At 46.8% G+C, this 19,289-nt stretch overlaps 1 protein-coding gene and 1 pseudogene across 5 annotated transcripts in view; both read left to right on the forward strand.

Moving 5' to 3' along the window:
• PTS (6-pyruvoyltetrahydropterin synthase) overlaps window positions 1-19,289 on the forward strand; it is a 119,132-nt gene that overhangs the window by 49,981 nt on the left and 49,862 nt on the right. For 2 of the 5 annotated variants that reach the window (XR_009564960.1, XR_009564957.1), the window contains 2 exons: window positions 16,513-16,680; window positions 17,383-17,508. Coding sequence is in view for 1 of the 5 variants with exons in the window: in XM_060304047.2 (XP_060160030.1) it covers window positions 16,513-16,585 (73 nt within the window). In the remaining 4 variants the exon portion in view is untranslated. Of the gene's footprint in view, window positions 1-16,512; window positions 17,015-17,382; window positions 17,509-19,289 lie in introns of those variants that run through there. The other 3 variants (XR_009564959.2, XR_009564958.1, XM_060304047.2) reach the window with 2 other exon arrangements.
• LOC115844746 (protein PRRC2C pseudogene) lies at window positions 1,498-3,995 on the forward strand (annotated as a pseudogene).

The raw sequence follows: 19,289 nt of genomic DNA on the forward strand, positions 1-19,289 counted from the left end.
ATCTTTATCCATTGTTGTCCACACCCCTACTGGCTTCCTGTGTTTTGTAAACATAGATATGTTTAGTTTTCTTTCACTGGTGTTATTCCAACCCCATGCCCTTGTACCTTCTTTGTCCAGAACATTCCTCCTCCAGGGCAGGGAGGGCCGTGTTTCGATGCATGCAGGTGTGGGCCCTTCAGCTACATCTAACGGTCCCCCTTGTTGCCTGCTGTCTCAGAATGTTCCCTTCATTCTGTGGGGTCCTGGACTTGAGCTTTCCTTGGCTTATTTCAGCCTCTGCCACTTGACTCCTTTTGGTGGCCGCCTTCTGTTTCAGGTCGTATGGGAAGGCTGCTGGAGGGTGGGTGGGAGAAGGATGGGGACCTCCCTCAAGAGAGGCTGAGGGACATGGCAGCTCTTGTTCACACAGGTCCACATTTATTTATCTTGTAATACCCTTTGGATATTCCCTGTCTTGATCTACACTAGGAACTTCCTGGAGGCTTGTGCCCGAGAGAGGGGTAAGCGCAGGACTCAGAAGGTGGCTGTGAAGCACAGTCTTGAGTGTCTGTGGGGACACTGGCTGCCTCAGGCCTAGCATCTAGATTTACCTACCGGGCAGCTCAGGCCTGGCACTGCTGGCAGCTTATCACATCAGGGCTCTGCTGAGAATCAGCAACGCCAGGGCCTTAGGACTCTATGCTGCTGCCCCCAGAATCTAGCTCACCTTCATTTCCCTAGATCGCTCCACATATACCATCACCCCTAGGCTGGTACCCTGACATGTCGTTCTCATCTCCTCCACACTTAGCTTATGTTTTCCAGGTTGTGCTTAAAAGAGCACAGGCCTTAGCGTTGGTTTCAAGTTGCTGCTCTCCCACCTACTAGTGTGTGACTTGCTGTCTGAGGCTGCGTATTTTTGTTTGTCTCTGATTCATAGCCCTGCTGTGACAGTCAATCCAGTAATTGTTATTTGAGCGCCTAGTACGTGTCAGGCACTCTGCTCAGCCCGGGGGTGGTGGCGGCAGTGGGCAATCACCCAGCAAAGACCAGCACCCAGCACCCAATCCCTGATTCTGCATTTCGTTTAGTGTTGGGAGGTAGGTCCATAAGCAGGTAGCTTCAAAGTAATGGGTAAATGCTAAGATAGAGGTAAGCACAGGATGCTTTAGGAGTACAAATGAAGGGCAAGAATGAGTTTTGGAGTAAACAGTGGATGAGTTGTTTTGAAAGATGGGGGGAGATGACCCAGACAAGTGGGAGAGGTGGGGGGAGGTTTTCCTGAATGAGAGAAGTGTGGAGGATGAAACAGTGTGCTATGAACAGAGAATTACTACGACATAATGTTCAGTACCAGGATTGATGGGGCTGACGCTGGAGACTGAATAGAGGCCAAGTAATGGGAGGCCTTGTAGGTCATGCCAAGAATTTAAAACTCTATCCTATAGGCAATGGGTTTTAAAGCAAGTGAGTGACATGGCCAGATCTTGGTCTGGATCACACACTTCAGCGATTATGTGGGGAACAGATGTGAAAGTGAAAAATCTGGAATTAGGAGTCCAGTTAGGAGGCTGTCTTAATAGTCCAGGTGAGCGGTGATGAATCACCACACAATTCATCAGCAGCAGGTGCAGGGCATAGAGGGGAGGGGATAGATTTTAAAAATCAGGGCAATAAAGAGAGCAGATCTTAGAGGCAGATTGCTGAGGAGAGGGTGGGGTTAAGGATGACCGGAAGGGTGGATGATGGTGCCGTTGACTAAGATGGGGAACACAGGAGGATCAGGTTTGGGGTAAGAGTGGAGAGGATGAGTTCAGCTCGAGACAGATCTAGTTTGAGGTGCCTGTGAAATGTCCTGGTGGAGATGCCTAGCACAGAGTTGTATACACGAATCTGATGTTCAGGAAGGAAATCCAGGCTGGGATATAGACTTGTGAGTTACCTGAATATAGGTGATAGTGAAAACTTCAACATTGAATGCTATTGTCCAAGAAAACCGTGTGGAATGTGAAGAGTAGTAGTTTAAGGGCTGATTGACAGGGAACCCGAATGATTAAGTGGTGGGTGGAGGGGGGATTCCAAAGTGGAGACACACACTTGTGTAGAAAGGATGGCGTTACAGTCATGAGGGAGTAGACAGTTTTAAGAAAGAGAAAGTGAATAATAGAGTCAAGTGCATCAATAAGAAAAGTATAGAAAGCTCTCCACTGGATTTGGCAATAGGAAGGTATTGATGATTTTTGACTGAGGAGTGGTGACTAGGGGATCAGAGACTGCAGTGGATTGAATTGGGGAGGGAAGGAAGTGGGGAGAGCAGTATAGATTTTAATAAACGAGGAAGAAGGGAGATAAGGTGGGGCTGGGAGACCCAAGTGAAAGAAGGTTTTTGTTTGTTTTTAAAATGTTGCAATACTTGAATGTATTTATAGGATAAGAGGCAGGAAAACACTAGAGAAGGAGAGGTTGAAAGATAAGAAGTGAATACAACCACATCACACCCTCCTAATACTTGTAACGTGAAACCCCAGACAAGCAGCCTGCCTTCTGCAAGTTAAGCTGTGTGCCTTCGCTCATCACCCAGCAGCAACAGAGTCCACGAGTCTATGTGTCTCAGTCTGCAGCAGCTCAAATCCCAGCTTTCTCTATGGACCCAAGTCATTATTCAACACTGAACATGCACGATTGGCTCCACCATCCTTGGCTCAACAATGAGGCTTCCAACAAGGTCTTTCTCAGCCAAACTCAGTCCAGCAGATTCCAATCCCTATTTATGCACCACCGCAAGGACAGCATCCAGCCCTACTGGGTGCTAGACCTGCTGTTTCCCAGGCTCAGGCATTATTTAGTTCTTCACTTCAACTGTATATATCTCAGCCAGGCTTTATTCAAAGCAGTCTATCCCTGCTGTCTATGGTCCTTTCTGGTACTGCCATCCACAACTTTCCAGCTGTCCAACTCCGGAGACCTGCCAGGGCACAATTGGGTCTTGGCTTTCAACAAACTTCAAATATGCAGCCTATTCCTGTATTGTATGAACATCAGCTGGGTCAGGCATCAGGACTAGAAGGTTCCCAACTGACTGATACACATCTTCTCCAGGCTAGAGTGGATCTCACCCAGGCTTCAAATCTTTATTCTGGACAACTACAACAGCCTGGTCAGACAAATTTTTATAACACTGCCCAGTCACCGAGGGCTCTCCAGCAGGTTGCAGTACCTTTACCAGCATTCCAGCTTTTCTTGCCTAATTTTGGGTCTACGGGACAGCCTTTAACTGCTCTGCTTCAGACTCTTTAGCTCCCATTACAGCATCCCACCCCACAAGTGCAGGCACAGAGCATGAGTCGTCCTGCGCAAATAAGCCAGCCTTTCAGAGGATTAGTTCCTGCTGGAACTCAGCACAGCATGATCACAACTGCAGTAAAAAAATGTCTGAAATGGAACTAAAAGCCTTAGGAAGTGGCACTGATATAAAACCAGTCATGCCTCCAATCAGCAGTAGAAGCACCATACCAACCTCTAGTCCCTTCCGGGCTGCTTCCACAAGTCTGCACAGCCAGTCCAGCAAAACAAACAGCATTGTCTATGAGAAGCCGTTCCGGTCAGCCCCTGCCACTGTGAGAATGACACAACCATTTCCTACACAGTTGGCACCCCAGAAGAGAGCTGTGAGAACAGGACTCAGCCACAAGACGCTTGGTCCTAGGTGTTGGCAGAGAGCAGAGGTTTTTCAGTCCATGCAGTGGTTCTTCGCTGAACAGCAACAGAGCAAACAGATAGGAGGCAAAGTCCAGAAAGTGGACAGTGGTTACAGTAAACCTCCTGAAACACTGACTGACCCTCCTGGTCAGGAAAAAGCTGAAGAAAAGCCACCCCCTGCACCCACCATAGCCACCAAACCTGTTAGAACTGGACCAGTTAAACCTCAGGCAATCAAAATGGAAGAAATAAAGGCTCAAAAATGTGGTTTATTGCAAGGGTTGGGGGAGGGGACAGGGAAAGAGGGAGAATGAAGTCAGATAATGCCAGCAGCCAAGGGTAAAATGGTCTGGGACAATATCCTGCCCAGAGCTTGGAGGTGCACAAGGGACGTAGGAGCAATTTACAGTGACACACAGCTGCTGCCCCAGGAAAACGAGGCTTTGCCAGCTCGCCCCTACTATGTAACATGCACTCTGGATGGCCATGCATCTTCAACCAGAATTTATGTATGAATATGTGCACACATTCCTTGAGTGCATATAATTTAGAACTAAAATCCTTATGGTTAGATGACACACCAGAAATACGAGAGAAATGACACCACAGAGGAATAGCTCAGCCTGAACAATGTGGTCTCAGCTAAGACATCAGATGTGGTTTCTTTGCTCCCTGTGTTCTTTGGATATGGCGGTAGCATTTGTAGGCTTGGTGGTGAAAACATAAGATAACTGGTAGAGAGGAGCCTTATTTTTTATTATGACAACTTGCTATTTTTGTAACATGGTGATTGAATTGAACACAATCAAAGTTCAGCAACTGATCTCCCCCTCTTCCTGGATGAGGGAAATATTAATGTCAGCATCCTTGAACATATCCAAGTGGGCAGTGTTTGGCCACTGCCTCTGTTTGAAATGATGCTGGGTTTTGGTTGTGGCCCGAAGCTTTGAAGTTCTACCTGGCATCTCCTTTCTTCCATGGAGCTCTTCCCATTCAGATCTGACAGATTTGGTCAAATACTTGTTGAGTCTTGCTTGCCTCTCCTCGGTCATCTTTGTATGAATCCAGTGGTTGTTTTTTGTTTGTTTTTTTAAATGGGTTTTAACTGATGTTCATGAAGATCAGTGAGTACCTAGAACAGTGCCACTAAAGAAAGGAAATCCTATCCAAGAAGGTGCATTTCTGTGCCAGAGCTGTGTCATAACCAACCTTTGGGCCCTCTGCTGGAAAAGTAGAATCATGTCTCAAATAATGCCTTTTAAATTATATCCTCCGGTATTAAAGATGTAGGACAGTACTGTATCCTACCCCTGGGAATTATCTTGTACCTGCTTTATGATGTGTAGTAGTGACTGTGCTTTATCAGAGCTGTTTTCAATGAGGCTATTCTAGACTGTTTTCTTTTCAGATGATGATTGAGAAGCCAATAAAAAAGATAGTGCCAGGTACCACAACAGTAACAGAACTTTGCTGTTTTCTGGGGTTTTGTTTTTTATGTTTTTTTTTTTTTTAATGGATGTCTCTGTATGACTGCAGAACCTGGAAAAGCTGTCACTGCTATCAACGCATAACATATTGCTATTGGTCTCTCTCCCTCTCTTCATATATATACTCATTGTTATATACATAAAATTTGAATTTTTAGAAACATTAGTGGTGCTCTCAACTTTGGAAAAAGTATCCCAGTTGTACCATGTTTGGTTGGCATTGTACAGAAATTAACAAGCATTTGGTCTAAACACATCAAACATTTTTTTCCATTTGTACAAGGGTAACACACTATATTAAATATGTAAGGTCTTATCTACATGGGTTTGATTACAGAAACTAATAAAGTATACTCTAAATAAAAAAAAAGAGAGGCTTCCCTGGTGGCGCAGTGGTTGAGAATCTGCCTGCCAATGCAGGGGACACGGGTTCGGGCCCTGGTCTGGGAAGATCCCACATGCCGCAGTGGGCCAGTGAGCCACAACTACTGAGCCTGCACGTCTGGAGCTTGTGCTCCGCATCAAGAGAGGCTGCGACAGTGAGAGGCCCGCACACCGTGATGAAGAGTGGCCCCCGCTTGCCTCAACTAGAGAAAGCCTGTGCACAGAAACGAAGACCCAACATAGCCAAAAATAAATAAATAAAAATTTAAAAAAAAAAAGAAAGATAAGGAGTGACAACTGATGCAAACAGGTTCCAAAGGTGGAGAACACAGAGGTAGGGACTGGCCTGGGGTAGGAAGAAGGACACTCACCCTGGGGAAGAAGGAGAAGAAGGAGTGCAGATGGGTAAATGTATAGGTGGGGGCTGGAGAGTTAGGGAGACTCTCATCTTAGGGCTTCAGTTTTCTCACTAAGATAGGAAGAGTTGTTGTCTGCTGAGATGGAGGGCTTGGGGTTGGGTGGGTGGGTGGGGGTCTTGAAGAGGGCTGTGGAGGTTGGAGCAGTTCCTGAGGAGAATGGGAGAGGTGGCCGACAAAGCACAAGGAAGATCCTTGGTCTGAAGCGCTCAGCACACAGTTGAGTTTGGAGCCCCTGGTGCCTTGATAGAATTGTGTGCTTTTCTTCAACCGAAGAGGAGGGTTGAGGCGGATGATGGGATGCATTGGGTTCTCTCAGAAGAAGGAGATAGAAGGTAGATGCTTTCAGGTCAACTGTGTGGTCTAGGCTGGGGGACAGAAAATGAAGGACTCGGGCCAGGAGCCTCAGGCTGAGGAACAGGTGTAGAGGGAGTGAGCCCAGGAGACTTACTGTTGGGTGCTGGGCTACTGGAGTTTGAGATTTCTGATGCGGGACAATTCTGACAAGGTTCCTGGATTTGGGGGAGTCTGAAGGAAATGAAACCAAGCCCACTGGGCTGAGGAGGTCTGTGAGCTGTGACTCAGTGCTGGACGAGCCAGGCTTCCCAGCAAGATGGCGGATGTGGAAGAGTGAGAAGGGCTGTCGGTCTTCAGTGTGAGGTTGGTGGGCGATGGTCACGAGGAACATTGGAGGCTCATACAACCTCGTGGCAGAGGCTTTTGCAGGAAGGGGAAGAGTGAAGGTTTGGAAGTGGGGAGTGAAGAGGAGAGCACCCCCCTTCTTGACCGTGGGTCCGGTGGGGAGTGGGGATGTTGAGCCATCTCCATGAAGGGCTACAGGAAAGTGGTCAGACTGGGATCTGTCAGTTAGTACGTTGTCCAAGGAGGGGAGGGACTGAAATCTGAGCTCTGATCACATTTTGGGTCCTCAGAAGCTGGACTGCCTAGGGGGGCGCTTTTAATCAATGTGACCTTCTAACCAGAGGGGCCACCTTCTTCTAATTTACCAAAGGCACCATAGGCTAGTGGTGGCCTTGGGGAGTGATGTCCTGAGCAGAGAGCTGGGTTTCATCTAAGATCACAGGGTGTAGGAAACGGGTCCGAGATGTAGGGGTGTTTACCAGTTAGCGGGGGCTTCAAGTGGCCCAGAGGGAAGGTTGGTGAGAGAGCGAAACAGAGAGGTGGGGGTGGGGAGGGAGGAGCAGCCCTGAAGTGTCCTGTGGAGGAGGGGTAACTGGAGGGGCTTTCAGTGGGACGGTGACCGGGGATGGCAGGCTCTGAGGCATTAACAGACTGGCTCATTCCAAGGGTCCAAAGGGAAGCCACTAGCCTCCCAGGGCCAGTCTGGAGCTCCAGAAGGATCCCATTTGGATAGACTACTGTGGTCCTTGGACATCTACATCAGTGTCAGTACGCCTATTAAAAATGCATGTTCCTGGACCCCACCCCAGATCTAAGGGTGTGACACCTCTGTGTGCCATTGTGCTCAGCTCCAATGTGATTCTTAAGCACCCCAAAGTCTGAGAACCCCTGACTGGGAGTCTTGGTGGTCTTGGGTGCACAGCGCATGGTGGTATTCAGTGAGGTAACGTCGATACAGCACCTGTGCAGGGCGTATCTGGGCAATGACAGTTTTTACACACAACTCCTTGGTTGTATCGGTGACACGGTAGGTGTGTAGGCACCAGAAAGAGACTTTACTATTAGCTGATACACATGCCATCCAGAGGGTGGGACAGAATATTGCTTCATTTTTCCCTTCACAGCATCTCTCAGTCATACCTCTGGGGATCCCCTTCTTGCTCTGGTCTCCCCCTTTTTCTCTTCCATAGGCCTCTTAGTCTTTTCTATTCGCAGCCTCTCTCACGGCTGTGCTGCAAGTCCGGGGCCCGGGTCATTTCTGAGGCTGGTGTATGGACCGTGAACAAGGCAGGGGTACCAACGGCCTACCCTCACTTCCTTCAAAATATGGTACTTTGCTAATAATTTACCTCTTGTCTCTGTCTTACTGAAGGCTCCTCAGAAGGGGGTGGAAGGGAAAAGGAAAGAATGAGCCTAGGGGAAAAAGACCCGCCCACCTTGTCACCTAAATCTTACACTTTACCTGGGTTCCAGTCCCACCTTGGCAGCCAGTTCTTCCCAGACCCTTCAGCCTGCACTGATCTGAAACTCTCTTGAAATTCTAAGCAGAATTTGAATTAATTCAATTTCAATTCAACATCAGAATTTGAGTGAAGCGAATGTTTCTTTAGTTGTACTGCCCCTAGATGCTTTGGGCCACACAGATGATATACATCAGTCAACAGTAAAGGGAAAACTCTTGTGCCTTAGAGAAAAGAGAAAGGAGACCTTGCAAGGCTGGGTTTGAAACTGTCAGGAGTGGGGCTGAGAGACGGGCTGGAGAAAGTGCAGCAGGTGAAAGGGGGAAAAACAAGCCGAGAGAGCTTGTGAAATGAGCCTTGTTTGGCCTACGTGCAGAGGGGCTGGTTTCTTGAGTCAGATACTCAGAAGAGGGGCAGGAGATGATCACGAGGTCTGTGGGGCCTGGGAGGACAGGAACATCAGTAAGGTATGAGAAGGTGAAAAACAAGCAAGCAAGCTTGCAAACAAACCCCAGACCCTGAATCCCCCTGCACGTTCAGCCATGTAAATGAACGGATAGAGGAAAATCCTAGGATCTGACGGCAGAAGGGAGTGTGGTGGTTACTTAATCAAACCAATCACTTCATGCTCTCCATGTTAATTTACTGAATATTCCCATACCCCTGTAGACGAGTGCCTGCCTGTGCTTCCGATGCTCCCAGGCATACAGTGGACTAATGGGGGGCAGGGGTGGGCAGGGCAGTAGGCAGAGGACATGGCACCCTGCCACTATTTTACAAAAATGAATAATTAATTGTGTAGGAATTATGAAATCATTCACTGACATGATGTGATGGGAGTGTGAGTAAGACACCGTCCCTGCCCTCTGGGGCTCTCAGGTGATCCAGGAAGAGAGGCATGTGGACACGTAACAGTAGTTCAAGATTAACTCCCCAAAGCCGTGTTGGACATGGAAAGGGAGTTCTCTGAAAGAACAGGAAAGTGGGGAATTAAGTTCAGAACACCTTCTTGTGTGTTGTTTCTTTTCTCCTCCCCAAAAAGATTGCAAGTTCTTGGAGGATAAATCTTGTACCTCCCTTTGTGTCTCCCACGATACTCTACATGCCTGGGGTTAAGCACAGAGTAGGTGCTCAATATTTGCTCCCTCCTATCCATTTCAATGCCTACAGGGCTTAAAACATGCTCTTCATGTGTTAGGTACTTGGTTTTCTTAAATGAATAAAATTAATTTTCCCTCTCTTTCATCCCATCCCTTCATTTCTCTCCTGTCTTCCAAGGATTTGTACAATAAACGATTATTAAGATGAATCATGAAATGGTCAATGATGTTAGAAGTTCAGCTTCATTGATAAGAAATTTCACCTGTAACATCAGCAAAGATGAATAAAAATAATTCCCAACATTAATGAGGCTGCAGGTAAATGGAACTTTTATAAATCGTTAAAGGGAGAAAAATTGTTCAGTTTTTTGGGGGAAGGCAAACCGATACTCTTTGTCAATAGCCTTAAGCATGCACGTATCCCTTTGCCTAGATGTTCAATCTCTACGAAATTACCCTAAGGCAAAAATTACTGCTGAGAGGAAAGAATTATGTGGAAGGAAGATAATCAGCATTCGTCATGGTAGTGAAAGTCAAAAACATCTTAAGGGACTGTATGATTAGTATCTTGAAGCAACCTATAATAATGTGGTAGAAAAGTCTTTGAAAAATGGGAGCATATTAAAGATAGATTAAATTTTAAAATATCACAAAAAAGCAGCTCAGAAAGCTAGAACAATAGGCATTCTGGAATTCTGGTTTGTTCCTTACTGGCCGTGTGGCCTCAGGAAGGTTACTTGGCCTTTTTTGCCCTTCGGTTTTCTTTTCCGTAAATTTGAGCCGTGGCTGTTTTCTTTGCAGGGTTGCTGTAAGGACTGTTGATGTGTACATAGAGCACTTGGTTCTGAGCCTGATGCGTAGCAGATGCTCAGTTAGTAGTGGCTTTTATTACCCAATTTCTGCTTTAAAAAAAGACAAGACGTATACTTGAACGGTGAAAGAAAGACCAGTAGAAATTACAGCAAAGTGTTAGCAGTGTTGTCTCTGACTGGTGATATTGTAGTGATTTTTCTTTCCTTCTTTGGGTTTTTCTCTTTTACCAAATTTTCTACAGTGAACATTATGGAAATGATATTAATATAATCAGAAACAAAGTGCTTAGAAAAGAAATGGCCCTGGGCTTGTATTAAAAAATAAAAGAATTAAAGAGATGAACTACTGATTCATCTATGGTAGGATTATAAGAGCCCTTAGGGATCATTTGTTTAACTTCATTTTACAGCTGAGGAAACTGAGGCACCGACAGGGAAATATCTAAGATAAAACATGAATTAGTAGCGGGTGTCACATTTCCTGAGCCAGTGCTTTTCCAACTGCACTCGTCTGTCTTTGAGGACCTGGGGCTCAAGAGAGGGGTGCCTTTAGCCCTGGATATCCCCCAAACCTCTGGAGTCACCAGTAGAATCTGGAATCTCTAGAATCTTCTGAATCTCCTGGGGAGAGACTTCTGTGTCCTCTCCTCTCCCCACGCAGAGTAGGGTCAGATAGGGTCCACTACTGGGATTTACTTTCTACCGTCCAAGTTTGAACAAATTCCTTCTCCAAATTCTATTTTTTTATTCATTAAATGGAGACAGTGATGTCACTGGAAATGTCTGGCATAATTTCCAGGCCAGCCCTCTCTCCAGGGGGCCAGAGCCGTCTGTTTATTGACACATGTGTGTTCTGCTAGTACGTCCAACCCCTTGTGCCTAAAATGGAATTATTGTCTTTCCTGTTTCTCCTCCTATGTTCCACCTTGGAAAATGGCAGCACCAGAATCCAGGGTGTCATTCTCCACGCCTCCTACTTTTTTAAAACAAAAAACAAAACCCAAAAAACTTTATTTATTTATTTAAAATTTTTTTAATTTTATTGGAATATAGATGATTTACAATGTTGTGTTAGTTTCAGGTGTACAGCAAAGTGATTCAGTTATACATATACATATATTCATTCATTTTTAGATTCTTTTCTCATATAGGTTATCACAGAATATTGAGTAGAGTTCCCTGTGCTATACAGTAGGTTCTTGTTGGTTATCTATCTTATACATAGTAGTGTGTCTGTATTTTCATCCCAAGCTCCTGATTCCCACCCCGATCCCACCACATTTACCCTTTGGTAACCATAAGTTTGTTTTCAGTATCTGTAAGTCTACTTCTGTTTTGTAAATAAGTTCACCTGTGTCTTTTTTTAAAGATTAGATTCCACATATGAGTGATATCATATGATATCTGTCTCTCTCTGTCTGACTTACTTCACTTTGTATGATAATCTCTAGGTCCATCCATGTTGCTGCAAAGGGCAATATTTCATTCTTTTTTATGGCTGAGTAGTAGTCCATTTGTATATGTACTACATCTTCTTTATCCACTCATCTGTTGGTGGACATTTAGGTTGCTTCCATGTTTTGACTATTGTAAACAGTGCTGCAATGAACAGTGGGGTGCATGTATCTTTTTGAATTATAGTTTTCTCCAGATATATGCCCAGGAGTGGGATTACTGGATCATATCTTCTAACCCCTTATTGATTAGTTAAGTCTTGCTGATATAGCCCACGAACAACTCACATTCATGCAATCAGTACTGATTAGCATAAGGCACTCTCCATCTGCATAGTGGGTAGATAGGAGGAAACAGGAGGATGAACTAAACTGTCCTCGAGGAGCTTATCCTTGGGAGAGGGTTTAAGGTACATAAACAGCTGTAAAATCAGGTAGAGAGGGATGGTCACCATAAGCAAAGGAAGATAGTGGGATGTGGGGCTTGAGATGAAGGGGAGGTCAGTTCTAGTGGGGGCTTGGTGGCAGAGAAGAGGACGCACTTGATCTGGACTGAGGACAGTGTAGGATTTGGATATGTATGAAGGCACGGTGAGGAAAGGACGAGGGGTTGATCAGGGAGGAGTAGAGCCTCATGGGAGAAGGAAGGAGGAGGGTGATAGTGGGAAACAGATGAGGAAAGCAAGGCTAGTGTGAGCCTGCAGAAGGCCTTGACTTCATATACAGGCTTCCTAACTGCAGAGCCCAGGACCAGAGGAGCCATAGGTCTGAGTGATGGGGCAGAGAAGATTCCAAGGACATCATTTTCATTCCTTGGGGATGCCGGTGCAATATATTTAATTCATTCTATGAGACTCATTGAGTCCTACTCTGTGACAAGTACTAGGCTAGATGGTGTGAAAGACACCCCTGCCCCCATGGACCATACAGTTTAGTGGTACAGACAGGCAATTAAGAAGTTAACACATTAATTGCAAACTATGATATGTGTAGGCAGAAGGAAGCAGATTCACCCGAAGCTAATGGTGCTTACCCTTCAATGTCTCTCCCTTGCACGGGGCCCTAGCTGTTTTGAATTTGTGATTTTGTAAACTTCTTCTTCAAGTCAGCCTTCCACGTGGCCTGAGCTTCAGTTCCCATAGAACCTGGTTGTGCCTGGTGCTCTGGATAGAGAGTAAGGAGGTAGGGAGGAAGCCTTCTCAGATGGGCACGTCACCAAGAATCTCAGTGCAGGCTGCTCAGCACACGCTGTCCTTTGTCACCTCTTACTCTGCATCCTGCCGGTGTGACACCGAGAGCCTCCCTCTTCCTCCTGTGGCTGCGCTTTGGCGGCACCATCCTTTTCTCTGTTCCTCTAAATTCTTCGCAGCTCAAGGCCTCCCACAAGCTTCTGCCTGGAAGCCCTTCCCTCAGTGTCTTGAATTGCAGGCTCCTTTTGGGTTTTGTTTCAGGACTCCGGGTTAATGTCCCTCTGTCAGGGGTGATGGGAAGTGCTCCACAACCTTGCTAATACTTGTTTAATTTTGCAAATTTGGTGTGCATCAGTATCTCATTGTTTCAAGGAATATTTCCTTTATATAACATTTATAGTATGGCCGTTTTGGCTTTCTCTTCTAGAAGCACCTCTTCATAACCTTTGCTCATTGCTCTATTTGTGCTTGTCATTTTCTTATTGGTTTGTAGGAGTTCTTTACAGGTGCTGAACATTTGTTGATCGCATGTATTATATTGTTTCTCAAAATGTGACTTGTCGTTTACCTTTCTTTATGGTGTGTTTTGCTACGTATGCGTTTTTAATTTTAACGTAGTCACATCTCTAACCTTTTCTTCTATGGGCAGTGTTTTTGGTTTTTTGAGTCTTTTAAAAGGAATCCTCTCCTTCCATGAAGTATTAAAAAGATATCCTTCTGTATCTTCTCCTGAAGTTGAGAAGCTTTACATGTCACCTTTGGGTCTAGAATTTACCAGAGATTTATTTTTGTGACTGTGGGAGATAAGAATCAAATATTTTTCCATATGGATAACCAGTTACATCAAAAGCATTCCATCTCCGTGGACCTGTAATGCCAGTGATGGGCGTGGGGTGGGGTATTTAGATAGAAAGATAGGGAAGCCCTCTCTGATGAGGGTACATTGAGCAGAGAGCTGAATAAATGAGGAATTGAGTGAACCATGCAGTTATCTGGGGGTGCTTCCCTTAGGCAGAGGGCAAAACAAGCACCGATGTCCTGGGGTGAAGCACCCCCAGTGTTGGAGGGAAATCAAGGAGGCAGTGCTGTGGCCAGGAGGCTGGGATGAGAGGCAGCATGGCATGCTCACTGCATGCCAGGCCAGGTCAGGAAGGAGCTTGTAGATCACAGTAAGGGCTTCGAACTTCGGCTGCCACTGGAGGGCTTTGAGCAGGGAGTGACAGGATCAGATTTATGTCTTTTAGTGATCACGTTGGCTGCTACACGAAGACAAAACTGTCACGGGGCTAGAGATCACTTAAGAAGCAAGAGATGACGGCAGCTTGGGTCCTGGTGGGAGGAACAGGGAGGGTGGAAGCGGTCAGATTCAGGGTGTATTGTGAAGGTTGAGTCAAGAGAGCCTGCTGACGGACTGGATGTGGGGTGTGAGCGAAAACTAAGACCTCCACTATTCCCTTCACCCTCTTCTGAAACTCCTACCTGTATGTTTGTTAGACCCTCATAGAGTCCATCCGCCATCTTAACTAAACTTTCATCCCTTTGATCTCTTTGTGCTCTAGCTGCATTCTGGGTGAATTCTACAGTGCCTTCTTTCAACCTACTAATTCCCTCTCTGACTGCGACCAGTGTAGAGATTTTTGTGGCTGCTGAATTCTAAATTCAATCACTATGTTTTTCATTTCCAAGATGAAAAAATTTTTTTCATATCTACCTGTTTTGGTTTCATAATTTTTTTTGTTCTCCTTGAAGTAGATATTGAGAGGTAAAAATGGGTCTCTGTAGGACTGACCCCCCCCCCCCACAGATGGGCCTCCCAGAAACGGAGCTGGCTTCCTGCAGGAATCCATGGGAACTGGCCCAAGGGCTTATGACAGTTGATCCTGATCAACAGCAAGGACTGGGTACCAGCCCCATGCCCTCACTCCCACATCATGCCTGGAGAGGGGGGCTGGTTCTTCCACAGCTAGGAATCCCCAGCACTAGGTCGCTAACACATTTAGCTGCAACCACTCAGCTTGGACCTCGGTCTCAATGAAAAGGGGTTGGGCTGGTGCTTCTTCCCATCAAGAACACTGAGCCCAGGTTCCGCCACGTCCTACTGCTGTTGCATCCCAGCCTCTGATTGCTTTGGAAAGAGGCCCAGCCTTCTCCAGTCAACAGCTGAGAGTCAGGGTGCCTCTCCTACAGTCTCAGGTTTGGCCATGCTGGACCTCTCTGTGCGGCCCTAAGAGAAAAGGGCACAGGGACCTGCTCCTCTCTGTGATCTACTGCAGTGGCTGCCGCTCCAGCGGGCCAGTGCGTGTGCTACTTGGTCATTGCCTTTGTTTGCGGGGCAGACATTACACCTTCATTTATCTCTGGAACTTCCTCAACATACTTACATATGTCTGTTACGCTGCTCGCTAAAACTGATTTCATCTGGATTGGGTCACGTTTGGATTATTGATGTTTTTGGCTGTTATGCTTAGCATTCCATTTCTTCATGTGTTTTGTAATTTTAGACTTGTAGGTTCATTTGGAATAGGAAGTGTTTGGATTTTTTTTCTTTCTCCTCTGTGTTCAACCCTACCTGTCTAAAGGTGTTGTGGTTGGTTCCTCTTGGCCCCCTGAACCTCTGGTTGGTCCAGAAACAGGCCTCACACGGCTGGCTGGTGGTTGGAGATGGGGATGGCACGGTGGGCCGTCTTAACTTGGTTCCTGGAAGAAAGACTTTGTCCCCCAGTTCCCTGGGCCCACGGCTTCCTAGGAAGTTGTCACCCCAGGCTGCACCTGGCCACAGTTTTCGTCAGCTTCCTTTCTGGATTAGGGGCGACCTACCCAAAGCTGAGTCTAAGCAGCAGAGCACTTCCAGGCCTTCCTCTCCACTCCCTCGGCGATCCCACAACATTAAACCTGGAGTTCTGCAGCCTGTCCAGTCCTGCTGCAGCCTCCACAGGGTCACCTGGAGTGGTTGTCAGGGACACCAAGCCGAGAGAGCCGAATTTTCCATGACTTTCTGGTTGAGTGTCATCCGGAAGTACTTTGTGTAAAACGTTCACCAGCGGAGAGAAAGGGCAGGGGGAGGGGCGCACAGGACGGGCTGGTGAAATACATGGAGAAGGTCCAGAGGGGCCTGTGGGACCCTGCACGGGTGTCCCGACCCTTGTTGTTGTTGTTAGAGCTGAGCCCCCCGACACTCTGCTGGCTTCCAGACCCGGCACCCAGGAGCCTTGAGCTTCAGCTCTGCTCCCTTGTCATCCAAAGAGATGTTTTTTCAGTCCAACTATATCTTTTGGCTTTCCCTTTTTATATCTTGCAAAGTGTTTGGAGCAGCAGGGAGGCAACAAAGCTGGACTCGTTGTGCTATCCTGACCCAGTCGGTAGTCTTTTAATCCACGGTGGGCACGGTCTCAGGTGTGGCTCTGAAAACCTCGGTTGGGATGGCTTCTCTCAGAGCAGCCACGCCCACTGGTGGCATGAGTAGTGTAACTGGGAAAGTTAGACTGCTTTGCCAGTAGTATAACGGGGGGGGGGGCAGAGGGGACACTCAGACTATTTTCCTCCTTCCCGTGGACTCAGAGACTATGAGACCAACCTCCTACACAGCGCAGGCATCCCCTCTACACTACCTCCAGAGGTGGTCAAGGCCAGCTGGATTAGCTCCCTGTCCAGAATCCACTCCCCGTTGGCACAGCTCTGTTTTCAAGGAGTCCTTCTGGTATTGAGCATCTGTTTCTCTCTGTAGCGCCCACCCACGAATGCTATCTGCCATTTGAAGCAGCACTGAGTAGGTATGCCCCCTCTGCATTCCCTCTCAGCTGTTTGAGGGCAGCAGTAGACTTTTCTTCTCCTGGCTCCCTCATTCAACCTCCCTCTACCCCACCTGTCGTGTTCTCTTGCTCTGCAGGAACTCTGGGTTATCACATGGACTTTGTAAAACACCACCTGGCCTTGACCAAAGTGGACAGACAGACATTTAGTCCCTGAGAGGATGCTGCCTCCTGACGTCTCTAAAAGAGGAAGACGGAAAATGGATTCCCTCACATCTTCTGGTCTCAGCTAAGAATCCTCCCTGGTAGGTAGCCGGCTAAGGCATGTTTCACAAGGAAGCATCTCCCTCTAGTGGCCACCAGGGTGTATCGCAAGATGCTGTCCTCCCTTTCCTAGCTCTTTGGTCCATGAGGATTCCCTTATAAGGTTAAGAAGAGCCACTGAGCGGTGGGTGGATCAGCTGTAGACTGCAAAGCCCCTCATCTGACTTTCTGACTAAAATGAACTGATTTTGCAGTGGTGACTGGTGAGGGTGAGAGAGCTCGGCTTCAGTTTCCATGTTTCTCATAATTTCCTAAGCCAAAATTTGCAAATGGTTATACATATGTTAATATTATTCCCAGAAACTCCAGAATAATTGTTCTTCTTTTAGGTGCTTCCTTAATAATTGGCTCCTTTTATGATTTTCTCTGCCTGTCCCTACTTGCTAAGTGGTTTAGTCGAATCCTTTTAGTTGCAGTAAGCAGACTCCTTTACACCTGCATCTCAGCCACCTTGCATCTACTGGGTCCTCGCAAGGATCCCACATGGCTATGAAATAGGGGTCCTTCCCACTCAGGGGACACATGTGCATAGGTTTGCCATACAGAAAATGTTGGAGGGGGGAGTGGGAGAAAATAAACAGTTATTGAACACTTTCTATACTCTAGGTGCTACGCTGTTTCATATATATTGTTCATATTTTTGCATCAAGTCTGTTGTAACTATTATTATTCCCATTTTACAGGTAAGGAAACTGGGCTGAGAGGTTCCACCAGGGCTGCTGCAAGTTGTATATTTTCATTCTCTAGGAGATGCTCTTCACTTTGTAGTTAAAGCAGCATGATGGTTAGGGGTGGGGCCAGTAAGTCACTTGCCCAAGCCACACAGCGAGGGAGGGGCAGAGCCGGAATCCAAACCCGGGTCTGAATGACTACACAGCTAATGCTCTTCCTGCTGCATCATTCTCTTGGGGACCCCATAGGAGTAAAAGCAAATGAAGTTAGCTTTTTCCTTCTCCTTAGAGAAAGTTCCGTTTACATATTCTGAAATCAAGTGCAGGAAATATGGAATTTTATCCAAAATGACGGCCACCTCTCAGAAGGAAAAATGAGCATCTACTATGCGTGACACCTACTACTGTCCCAGGTGTTGGGTTATCAGCAAGACTCAGATCCCACTGGAGGCTGTGCTGGGCTGGACTGGGAGTGGAATGATACGCCTCCAGGGTATGATGGAGTCAACCTGAAAACCGAATTTAGTTCCACGTCAGAGGTTCCCCACCCACAGAAATGTGGTTTTAACTGGTCTGGCATGAGACTCAGCATCTCAGTTTTCTAAAGCTCCCTGAGTGATTCTACTGAGCAGCCAGGGCTGAGAAGCACTGATCTAGTCCAGCCCCTCATTGTAGAGAAGGAGGGAAAATGTGCCCAGAGGCCAGTGACTTGCTTGAGACCACTTGCCGATTAGTGTTGCTACTGAGTGTGTGCTGTCTCCTACTGGATCCTCTGCTGTGCCGGGAAGGGACAGGGAAGGGATGAGTCACCTGTTGGAAGAGAGAGGCCATAGTTGGTACAGGAGAGGCACTTACCTGTGCTCAGTACGTGCTTTTAACCATCACGTCATATGAAGTTGATCCTTAGAGGGCATGATCGCTGCTGTGAGCTGGAACCAGGTGTGACTCATGCCAGGAAACTGCTTGCTCTTATTTATTATTAGTCAGGGCGAAAGGAAGAGCTGTTGTAAGAAAAACACCCAAGAATACCGTGGCTTAAAGAACATTGAGGTTTATTTCTCTCTCATTCAACAGTCTATGGTGAATCAATGAGCTCATTTATTCCACAAGGGCATTCGGGAACCTGGAACCATCCCTAGGGCGTTAGCCAGAACTGCTGCCTAAAGCTGGCATGCAGGCACTAATGGGTTCCAGAAAGAACACGAGGAGCATGTGGATGTATTTGAAGTGGCCCATCATGTTTGCTCATTTTCCAATGGTGAGAATTTAGTCCCATGGAAGCAAGGGGCATTGGGAAAAGTATTCCCTTCCTGTAGCCAGTGCCCAGCTACAGTTCTATTCCTATAATAGAAGGAGAAAGATTTTAGTGACCAATGAGTGTCTCCCTGGTAGCCTTCAAGGGAATTTAATCCTGGTGTCCTCTTTCAATCACTCTTCCAGTCAAGAAGCACTTTCAAGTACCTCTTATGAGTCGCGCAGGCATGGGAGATGGGAGCACAGAGCAGGGGTGACTAGGTTGTATGTTTTAAGTCAGGGAACATTCCCTAGAGGCAGAAATGTTTGGACTGAGTTTTGAAGATGAGTAGGAATTGCAAAGAAGGATATGCCAGGCGGAACACAGCTGTGCAAAGGCCTGGAAGTAGATGGAAGTGGATGGGACGAAGGTTTGAATGCGCCAAAGTGGCTGGAGGAGGACTGGAGAGAACTCTGCAAAGCCAGACCATGTGGACTCCCATTCTGAAGCCAAAGAGTGCAAAGTAACCTTATTTTCTTTCTTTCTTCCTTCCCTTTCCTTTCTCTTTCTCTCTCCCTCCCCTCCCCCTCCCTTCCCTCCTTCCCTTTTCTTTCTTTCTTTCTTCCTTTCTCTCTCTCTCCCTTCCCCCCTCCCTTCCTCCCTCCCTCCCTCCTTCCCTCCCCCT

Source organism: Globicephala melas, chromosome 8 (genome assembly GCF_963455315.2).
Source record: "Globicephala melas chromosome 8, mGloMel1.2, whole genome shotgun sequence".
Lineage (NCBI taxonomy): Eukaryota > Metazoa > Chordata > Mammalia > Artiodactyla > Delphinidae > Globicephala > Globicephala melas.